Below are 10913 nucleotides of genomic sequence, written 5' to 3'. Positions count from 1 at the left end.
TAGTTTATTATTTTTTAATTGGTATCAAGAAAGAAGTATATTTACAGCAATGTTACTATCTATGTTTATTCAACTCCTTAAAAATGTAATACTTTTCGAACTCACTACCAGAGGGCCACAAAGAGCACTAATCATTCAATTCACGCACGTTCGCGCAACGCTTCAGCAGCGCATAATTCCTTGGGGTAACGAAATTCGTTCGCATCTGCGTGTTTAAAGGCAGGGTCATTCAGTCAGATAAACCTTAATGACAATGACCCTAATGACGATTAAATACAGATTCCTCTTATTTTCGTTCCTTTCCGGCGTTTAACCAGTTGGTTATTACCTAGATAAGCAAGTCGTTCAAATAAAGGATCAAATAAACAGCAATTTACTTTACCCTTCCTGACCATTCCTTTCAAGGGTTCGAATGGCCCAAGTTGGACACGAATTATCTTCGTTCGACGAATAACGAATAAACGTTATGCGTACCTTTCATTTGTTATTTTGAAATTTGTATCTAGATTATCTTCAATGTCCGTTTCTCTATCGTTATAAATAAATCTTGGGAGCGACATCACGCGGCTCGAATAGACAATTTGATTATTGAAAATTATGAAACATTCCGTTGCGAATGTATTGTATGTAAAACGAAATATCTGTCGGAGGGGTGGAGATACATATTGCCTCATCGAAACAATAAATACAGCATATGTATTTCCTTCCTAAATTGACCTTTGGCCCAACTGTCAAATCGTAGACGTACACTGCTGATAAATGCCTTCTTTATACTCGCACGAAAGCATTAATCCGAGATAGAAACGAAACGGATTGTTAGTCAGAAATAACCGTTCGTTCTGTAATCTTGTTGGACATGAATTGCTTAACTGGGGAAACCGATCGGCTTATTAACAATGATATGCTATTATGCACTGCCCCGAATCCTTCATCTTTTCGTGCTCGTCAAACTGCTCGATCAGGTATGTTAATGTTTACTACTTCGTGATCGTTTCTAATTTCTCCTTGAGCATACAATTACGACAGAATGATAAGCGTTCGGTGCCTCTCATTTGTTCGTCGTATCACAGTAATATTTGATCGCGAAGTATAAATACAAAGGAATATAATTTCGAACGTAACGCAAAACTTCCGTGGTGTTCGAAAATTTCAGGGAGCAAAACGTAACGCATATTCTTTCTCTACGATGTTCGCAGGAACTGGTGCCTTAAGTACGATCTTCTTGATTGTCAATGCCACCTTAGGAGCAGGCCTTTTAAATTTTCCCCAAGCATTCGACAGGGCCGGAGGAATAGCCACCTCGGTTATTACACAACTTGTGTTGCTTGTCTTTATTACAGCAACACTGGTAATTCTGGCAAACTGTAGCGAAATTACCAATACCTCCTCTATGCAGAATATGTTCGCTGAATTTTATGGGGGCAAAGCACTTATCTTATGCGCTCTGTGCGTTGCAATATACAGCTTCGGGTGTTGTTTGACATTTATAATAATCGTTGGCGATCAGTTTGACAGAGTTTTGGCAACATATTACGGATACAATTACTGTCACACTTGGTAATCGACTGTAGATGATTTATCGGAGGATGCGATGTTCTGCTGTATTTTTTTACTAACGAGTTTAATGTTTCAGGTACTTATCAAGATCGATTATCACAGCTGCAACATGCAGCATATTTATATTACCCTTATGTTTCTTTAAAAGGTTAGACGTTCTAAGTTATGCTAGTTCTGTTGGTTGTGTAACTATCCTGTATGTGGTATGTTTGATTGTTTACAAGAATTTTACAAAAGTAGAATCTCCTATTTACCCTGCGAAACTATGGCCAGACAATAACTACGAAGTGCTTCAAATAATTCCAATAATATGCTTTGCATATCAGGTATATTAAAGTGTAAACATAGAACAAAGCGAAAAGGCTGTCTTATAAGGGGAGGATACCATGTGGTAGACACCGATTTTGATGAGCCTTGGCACGATGGATCTATGTCGAAAATAAGTAAACAGGTGTCCGAGCGTTTCAGCCAATAGGCCTTAATAATACAGATATTTACATGTAAATTATTAAAAATTTCATAGTGGCCGTGGGGTTTTAGTGGATAAAAATCCCACACTACCCTGGCACCCGCGGAAGATTCCCTTCTGGTGGCGTCCGGATGCCTTCTGAAGATGTCTCCACATTAAAAAAAAATTAAATTTTTTTTTATAAATTTTTTTTTAACTTGGGGAAATCTTCAAAAGGCACCCCGACTCCTTCAGAGGGGAATCTTCCGGGGGCCTCAGGGTAGTGTAGGATTTTTACTCATTAAAACCCCATGTAAATTTACATGCAAATATCTTTGAAATTTTACCCCACTAAAAACGGCTACTATGAAATTTTTAAAAATTTCCATGTAAATATCTCTGTTATTAAGGCCCATTGGCAGAAACGCTCGGACACCTATTTACTTATATTCGACATAGATCCAACATTCCAAGGCTCATCAAAATTGGTGTCTACCACACGGTGTCCTCCCCTTGTTAGGTATCCTTGTGAGTTACTGCAATGTTGTTAAATTTCATTTATAGAGCCACATGACAGCGATACCACTGTACGCTTGCATGAAAGAACGAAGCCCTGGGAATTTTACAGTGTGCGCTGTGCTGAGTATGATTATTTGTTTCGCTGCTTACACAGTCGTTGGAATCTGTGGATACGCGACATTTGGTACAGGGAAAGTGCCCAGCGATATACTTCAAGGATACACGGATAAAAGTATAATCATCACGCTAGCAATTATATTCATAGCAGTTAAAAATTTTACCACATACCCAATTGTTTTATATTGTGGCCGCGATGCTCTTTTCAGTCTTTTCGGAATGCACGGTAATGTAAACGTTGGATTGAGAGTTTTTGTTACGTTAATTTGGTATGTATTGTCTCTATTAATTGCAATACTAGTGCCAGACATCTCACCAGTCATTAATTTGCTGGGAGTCATGTCGGCAGCTTTTATCTTTATCTTTCCAGGACTTTGCCTGTTTCGAAGTACTCTTTTGAAAGATTCAGAGTTGCACCTGAACAAAGATCGACTCCTGATAATATTTGCAGTTTTTATTACTGCGCTTGGTGCATTTGTGTCTGGTGTAGTTTTTGTAGAAGCATTAGAAGACTTGAATCAACCATCGGCAAATGTACCATTAGTAACTGGTTTCAGGCAGTTAAGAGAAAATTTATGCAATTAGTACTTAAGTAGGTCAAGCTCATGCTGGTTTCTTAATTCTGAAGAAAAGAATTTCAGATGAGGCTGTTTCCTGTAATGGTGCGTTCAGACCGAAGGAACGGATGCTTGAATTCAAGTCTAAAGGAGCACTAGTTTATGCTTATTCGTTCGTTTGGTCTAAACGCACCGTAAGCCGTTAATACTCTGCTATTTGCTCAATGCATCATACGACTCAACAATTTTATATTTTAGACAAGTACCTGTCTTAACATACGCTGAAGCATGATTTTAATTTTAGTATTAAAACCTAGAGAAAATTGGAAAAGACTGATGTGTATGTACAAATCTATAATCCTATCTGCTAAGTCATCATGTCAGGAAAGTTTTAGAAACTAAGGTTCTTAAATCTTTTATTTTTGTATCGTAGTTTGTATACTTTAAAAACAAAGAACAATATTCAATAAATAAAGCCTTAAACATGATATTTTATACAATTTTCTTGTTACTTCTCTCGCAGAATCTATCGTAGCCTTTGCAAGAAGATAACATCAATCTGTAATTTTCTTCAATGATTAGCTTTACGACAAAATATGGCTCGCGATTTCTTCACAATATGCATACAATTTTTTCAAACGCATTTGTCGGTGCATCAGGACGATTGCAACGATTGCTCCGACATTGAAGCGTCGTTGACAAAGTCGTGCAATGTGATACCAAAGAGATCTACGACTTTATCGATGGTCGCTTTACAGAAGAAGCATTCTCTGGTATTTAAGAGATGCCGGTCGATGCAAATGCGGCACGATTGATGATGGCACGGCTGAAACGTGACAGCAACAGCGTACGCGTAGCAAATCGTGCAAGTATCGTCGTCGTCGCTCAAAGTTTTTGAATCTGGTAAAATGCCACAACATACGTCCAAATATTCGATCATGTCTTTTACCTTCTTTATTTCTTCCTTTGTTACCTCGTCTGGATCTGCAATAAATGTCCAACAATAATAATTTACTGATATCCCGCAGGAATAATCTGTTTGTACTCACAGTTCGCGAATGAAAACGGCTTTATATGTTTGTCCTTTTTATTTTTAAACTTTGTGTCTCCCAGCATAAAGTAAATAGAATTCATTTGGAAGCTGGGTTCCGTTAGCAAGGTTTGAGTGACCTTTGGTACCAGCGTTAAACTTTTTGCTAACAAAATTCATATTTTTCTTACATTAAATTCTAACTGTGTGCTACTGCTTATCAAATTGAAGGTATGCTTACATTTAGAATTAGACATGTCTTCGCTGAGCAGGGCCAACAGGATACCAGCGACTGCTGCCAATATCGGAAAATGATCCACTGATTCTAAATCCGGAATTTCTAACAGTACAACGTGCTGGAAGCAACTGGTTTGTGAACTCGTTCTATTTAACACTTGACAAAGTAACTGTAAAAAATAATATATATATATATCGACACTTACGTATTGAATGAAATATATATAAGTGTTTAGTGCACGAAGGTATGTATATACTTGGCATAGTCTTGACAACAAATTTTCGCTGGAAGGCAGCGCTGGATCATTAAAAATATTTGGAGCCACTGTAGCAATCATTTCTAAGACTCTCAAAAGGGATGTGGCTACGTTGAAGCAGGTAGCACAAATTTTCAGTTGTCGGGACTCGATGAAGACTCTTTCAGGTCTTGACGAAATATTGTGGATCTCTTGCACCATCCCAATGAATTCGGAGAAAGCCCAGTTCAACTGATTCAGCAAGGCATTTAGGATCTTCATGGAGGCTTGTGGATTCTTTAATAGCACATCTTTTACGTGCCTTTGGTACACAACAGATGGACAAGGCTCTGCAGGACGAATACCGGTAAACTTACCCATCGTACAATATTGAGACAACTTACTAAAAAAAAAAAAAGTAAAGTTACTTACTTATAGACTGAAAAATTGATTCTTGCTGAAGCAGCATTGGCCCAATTCTTTTCGAAATGTGTCGGCTCGTATCATACCAATAGGCAAAACCATTCCCATGCCAGAATCTGACTAGAATCCAGTTTGATTCAGCCCATGCTGCTCTATTCTCATAAGATTTCAATAGGTTCGTGACAACTTTTATTCTACTTTCCTCTGGTACGTTTTCTAATACTTCCAGAGTGAGGGGATTGAATGCGAATCCAGCTAGGGTTAGCAGCAGTGTGGTCTTTGAATTTGCATTTACTATACGAGGATCCATAAAGTGTTCGCAAAGAAACTCAGCTATGTCAAGAAGCATTTCTCGATAATCTGGGATCTTTTTGATACAAACTGTCGGGTGCATATGGTTCCTCAAACTAACACACAAGTCGGCTAATGCCTCCAAGAAAAAGTCCGGCACGAAGCTGAACATGTTTCTTTCTTTGCTGGCATTTTTTAAGGTCAATGTGACCACCCTCAGAAGCCACGCCAGCTGTGACTGTTTCTCCTCTGAATAAACTGCAGCACGAATCCAGGCCATGTACCTTGCTTGCTGTGTCAACTTGGCATCGATGACATCCATTGTTCTCGATAGCTCTTGCTGAATAGATCGGGACTCGAGATCTTTCTTTTTCTTAATTCGTTCCAACCTTGCCTTAGCATCTTGGGTAGCAGATATATATTCTGACATGCTGTTCCTAAGAACAGCCACTTTCGCCAGCTGCTTCTTTGCTACTATGTGATAAAACAAAATAATGCTGTCAAGCAGTTCGAGCAAGGACATGGCGGGATCCAAGGGACCCAAGCGCATTGGATTTCTATCTTCCCTTGCATCTGGGAAGCATCCGAGTCTCTCAAAGATCATCGAGTTTCCTTGACCAGATGAACCGATATTAGTCATTCGAGCAAGCGTTGGAATGACTATAGGTAAATTCACCAGTCTGGTTGCTCTGCTGTCGGATGAATCTCGATTCTGTTCCATTGCAACAATTACTTCGTGGTCAGGCCCTAACTGCTCTAGTAATTCACTTTTGAACATCTCACGTAAGTGGGACAAGACTCCGCCCAGTCTCTCAGTTCTAGAGTAATCGATGGATGCATCGTAGAACGCCCTGCCCATTCCAATTTATAAGGAAATGCTATTACGTAAATTAAATGAGACTCAATAATGCTTACAAACATATGCAAAGCAACATTTATCGTCGTGTCCCTTCTCCAAAACTCAAACAAGTGCATGTATCTCTAACGATTCAAAGTATTGCAAACACACTGAGTATAAACTTTGTCTTTTTTTTTTTTACCTGCAAGGCATGTAAACAGAAGGTGTCCTTATTTCTGTATCCCACAAAACTCTGAACGCAACCAGAAGTCGATGGAAACAACATAATGTGATCGGTAGCGAGGTCTGTGGTATTTATTATTATGTGCAGAAATACCAATTAAATATACGACACTAGATAAAATGTTTTAGATATAGTAAGTTTGGTGGCCATTGTACTTACATTACTGGACTTAATATTTTCTTGAACGTAACGTTTAAATTTCTTTAAGAATATAGTCCTCGAGGCTGGCCTCTTTGTATTACCGTCGGAATTATTGAGAAGCGTTACTAGAAATTCCACTTGTAGCATTTCTACTTCTGCAAAACGTAATACACAGCGATAAGAATACGCAGAAATAAACTGTACAATTACATTTAGAATTGATCGTACCGCATATGGCAGCTTTAATTTTCTCACACGAGTCCAAGTAACTCGCTTTCTTAGCTTCGATCGCCGGATCTACAGGACTCATTTCCCACCATACGTTACTGACTACATCAGCTAAGCCTCCATCGTCCAGTGGCTTAATGTGTATGAAATTTGCAAATCTCACTCGATCGAAGAGTAAATATTGCAGTAAGTACTGACGGGTCAATGTGTGCTGACAAATATTTATCAGCAGAAGCAAAGTTTTGCATTGGTCAGGATATTCCAATAACAAGGAAACGTGCCTGAACGCAGACAGCAAACAAAGAACTGTGCTCTCTAAACAAGCTCTAATTTCGTGCTCCTCCAGAAATGTCCATAATAAATCTAAGCAAGTTAATAACATAGAAGGGTGTACAGTTGACTGTGTATACCCTTTAGCCAAATCGGTTTTAGATTCAGAGAGTTGTTGCATAAATGGGACTACAATATGTTCTGTAATGTATGTAATGGTGAGCAGAGGTCCTATATGCTTTAAAATAGACCTCGAAAGACACATTAAGAAGGTTTGAACACTCATTGTTCCATTATTCGATATACTCTGTTCATCCATGTGCTGCCTTATGTTTATCAGTTCTATTATTCGAGAAAACCACTTAAACAGAAGCATAGCTTGAACTATTTCCTTCTTCGGGGCTACTTGTAAAGGCTCGTATCCTTCTACAGGATAACGCATTGGCGTTGAGCCAAAATTTGCTGTTAGTCTTTCTGTTAGCGCAAGGCTCACCGTAGGAAAATACGCGAAACCAGCACCCATTGCTACGTTATCAAATGCTCTACCTAGATCTCTGCCATTTCTGTAAAAGTCAATAGTGCCGTTATCCATATCTAACGCACATCCAATAATATCGCCTGTGAGCCATGGTTCTCCATATTTGTGGGTAGTCACATTCCATTTTGCAACACGGTTGCCATCATAGGCATACGAGTTAACGGTATCACCTAAAAAGAAGATATTGCATTGTTCATATATGAGTAGGGGAAGGTGTTGTTCTTTTGACCTGTTGTACCATTGACCACCATGTGTTACGGATCGATCTGTTAAAAGTATGTGAAAATAAAACTTGGTGGAGAAAATTCAAAAACTTCAAGCTGGTCAAAGATACAACAGCTTCCCCTATAAATTCTGTGCATTAAATTCTCCGTGCTATTTATTTTAACAAAAAGCCATGGTTGTTTGAAACGAAGTCACGTTATAATAAAATGAGGCTTACCAACTCCAGACTCCTGATTGAATTCGCAGGCGATGGTACTCCAACCAACTTGCATAACACCCTTGGATCCAAGCTGCAACTCATACATCCACTTCCCTTTGTATACTGCAGTGTTCGCCCTCATTGTACTAAAGTTACGTTTGGAGTTAATGGTCAATCTGTCCGGGGAAATTATTGAAAGCCCTTGATGCGTCGATATATCGAATCTGACCAAACTCGGCCCTATTCGGCCGACTCTATTATCCTCTGTACTTTGTGCTGGAGCACTTTTCGAAAGAGTTGTTTCAATGTATTCATTTACCAAGCTCAAGCTGCTTGGCACTCTGCGAAGTAAACACATGTCTTAACGATATGTTAAATAATAATTGTAGCTACAAAGCATAAAAGGGGCGAGTGTGAATGATACCTTGAACTTTTAGAAGTTTCTTCCTTGGAGCTCGCATTGATGGGCCCTAAGAGCACATCTGGCCCAAAAATGTGGCTTAGAATTTCATCACCCTCCATTTCCGAAAGCTTCTGTCAGTGACGAGCAATGAAAACATTTGACGAGGCTGCGGGATTTGCAAAATTTGGTCGCGCCAGATACATCGGTAACGAAATCGAATTCAGGGCAATGGTCAGTATATTTTATTTTCTATGCATGACGTACGACAGCCAACACTGTGTTACTTCTTTACTGGTTTAATTTGCGGGTCTGCAAATGATACAATCGTTCGTATATTAACAATAACTAAATGTATCTCTACATAGTATAAAATAAAGTCCCCGGTAGCAGCCCGGTTATTCAGGCTAGTCTCGAGAACCACTGGACGGATTGTGATGCGGTTTTTGCCGTTTCATAGAGAATTTCTCGAGGAAGGTTTAGGTGTATGAAACATTAACCTATGGTAAAAGGGAGCCGAGCAGTGACGATTTTAGCGAAGCATTACTCGGGAAAATTCGCGTGTGTCGGGTGACTGACAGCGCTCATAGAACAGCTAACGACGTGACTGACTCAGCATCCCCACCACTGTGCGGCGGGGAACTGACACGCGCACCTCTTGCGCGCAGAGCAGTGGACACTATGTAAGATAACATCTACAGTTCTACACTATTTACAGCGAATTCGGTACCTCGCACTGACTCTGCACTGCTGCCTGAAACGACTATGAATACCGGCCTAAGATTGGTTGATTCATATAGTGCCTTCTTCGTTTCTATCAGACACAATCAATCCAAATCATTTTCTGGCACTAGTGTAGAGTCAGTACGAGGTAACGAATTCACTATTAGGGCGGTATTCTCACTCGGTACTTATTCTTAAGCAAATGCTTAAGCATTCGGCATCCTTTACTAGCTACTAGGTTAGTAGAGGATGCCGCATGCTTAAGCATTTGCTTAAAAATAAGTAGCGACTGAGAATACCGCCCTTAGATTCTACATATTGTGCGTATGACCTATATACTGTTGTTGTCATAAAACTTAATCTTGCTTTAAGGAGTTTTTTTTTAGTTATTTTGGTTTTCCATTATTATCATCTCTACATAATACAAAACAAAGTCCCCGGTAGGCGACTGTCTATTTGTTCGGGCTAATCTCGCGATCCACTGGACGGATTATGATGCGTTTTCACCGTTTTATAGAGAATTTCTCAAGAATGCTGTATCGGGTGATGGCGGCCGCATCCAGCCACATCGCAGCCCGTCCAGTGGTTTCCTTAATTAAGGGGCCTGCAGACGCTGATACACGTGCAGTAAAACATTGATACATGCATCTTGCTCATCAACCAGTATCAGTGTTTCATGCAACATGTATCAGCGTCTGTAGGCCCCTTTAGTAATTTAGTAATCTGTCTGTTCTTGCCTCAACATGTCTGGGTTTGAGTTCTGTAATTTTAATTTATTGTATTAAAACGTGCTTTTCAGCGCAACTACTTTCATTTTGTTCAATATAATTAATTTGTTGGTTATCGTTATAAGGTTTTTAATTGTGCGTTTGTTGACATAAGGCCGAATAGGTAGCGCGTTGATGTACATGTACCTACGTACATAAGTAAGCATTGGGTAATGAAGTGAGTATATGTAACTAAGCACTGCGTAATAATTATAATGAAGGCGCTAGTTAATTTTATAATATTAATGCTGATGTTATACATATGGGTACATATAAGATGCCCGGGCACGCCGGGGCCTTTAAGCTAGTTTCATATAAAAAGCTAATGAAATGTATGGTGCGACAGGAAATAAAGCTACAATTGAATTTAGAGGAGAATGCAAACGCAATTGCCGTGTACTTGATGCGGGAACCACTGACAGTCCAATTATCGTTGTAAAACATGCATGCGTGTAGAATGTAACAACATTCCTACCGTTTCTCGACCGCCTCAGCCACGACAACAGCTGATCTATCAGCCGCACGCATGTGTCGCATTATGTGCCAAGCATATTTTCCCCCACTCTCGTTCCGCGTGGTATCGGGGACAGTGCACGCACAAGAAATTGTGTTCGCGCTTTTTCACACGTAACACGCAACAGCGTTGCGAAAGGGAAAGAAAAAGATGCATACGAACAATTAATATTACATTATCGACCTATAACACACGTACTAACACTTTAAAGAACCTGCCGAGAACGGACAATTTTTCGCCTAGGTGTCCACATTTTTCGAGAACTTCACTGCCACGTTCTTTTGCTGACTTGCGGGTGCGATTTATACGCGGAGAGAGCAAATAGTTATACGATGAAAGACACCTGGTTTTCAAACAATTGAAAACATGTTAGAAACCAGAATCGATAGTTTTGGTTCTGACTTCTACTTC

The 10913-nt window shown here is 39.6% G+C and overlaps 2 protein-coding genes and 1 long non-coding RNA gene across 6 annotated transcripts; 1 reads left to right on the top strand and 2 right to left on the bottom strand.

The window, feature by feature from the left end:
- LOC143367636 (uncharacterized) lies at positions 1-612 on the bottom strand. Its single transcript, XR_013085066.1, has 2 exons — positions 475-612; positions 1-328 (listed from the first exon to the last, which is right to left on the bottom strand). It is a non-coding gene; the product is annotated as an uncharacterized LOC143367636 (long non-coding RNA).
- On the top strand, positions 528-3698 carry LOC143367591 (sodium-coupled neutral amino acid transporter 7). Of its 2 annotated transcripts, XM_076809566.1 has the most exons (5): positions 528-962; positions 1197-1557; positions 1634-1883; positions 2570-2756; positions 3012-3698. In XM_076809566.1, the coding sequence occupies exons 1-5, from the start codon at positions 857-859 to the stop codon at positions 3224-3226; spliced, it is 1119 nt and encodes a 372-aa protein (XP_076665681.1). In that variant the 5' UTR covers positions 528-856; the 3' UTR covers positions 3227-3698. The 2 variants fall into 2 exon arrangements, with proteins under 2 accessions (XP_076665681.1, XP_076665672.1); XM_076809557.1 differs by having other exon boundaries at positions 538-962; positions 2570-3698.
- LOC143367472 (E3 ubiquitin-protein ligase RNF123) lies at positions 3598-10690 on the bottom strand. 3 transcript variants are annotated; one of them, XM_076809327.1, is made up of 11 exons: positions 10464-10690; positions 8523-8810; positions 8117-8439; positions 6867-7844; positions 6657-6793; positions 6456-6559; positions 5134-6266; positions 4723-5051; positions 4470-4635; positions 4248-4394; positions 3598-4182 (listed from the first exon to the last, which is right to left on the bottom strand). In XM_076809327.1, exons 2-11 carry the CDS (start codon positions 8618-8620, stop codon positions 3854-3856), a joined length of 3744 nt encoding a protein of 1247 aa, XP_076665442.1. In that variant the 5' UTR covers positions 8621-8810; positions 10464-10690; the 3' UTR covers positions 3598-3853. The 3 variants fall into 3 exon arrangements, with proteins under 3 accessions (XP_076665442.1, XP_076665433.1, XP_076665449.1); XM_076809318.1 differs by lacking the exon at positions 10464-10690 and adding an exon at positions 8999-9141; XM_076809334.1 differs by lacking the exon at positions 10464-10690 and having other exon boundaries at positions 8117-8446; positions 8539-9112.
- Positions 10691-10913: the final 223 nt, after the last annotated feature.

This window comes from Andrena cerasifolii, chromosome 1, assembly GCF_050908995.1.
Source record: "Andrena cerasifolii isolate SP2316 chromosome 1, iyAndCera1_principal, whole genome shotgun sequence".
Classification (NCBI taxonomy): domain Eukaryota; kingdom Metazoa; phylum Arthropoda; class Insecta; order Hymenoptera; family Andrenidae; genus Andrena; species Andrena cerasifolii.
This window is presented reverse-complemented; position numbering and strand designations above follow the sequence as displayed.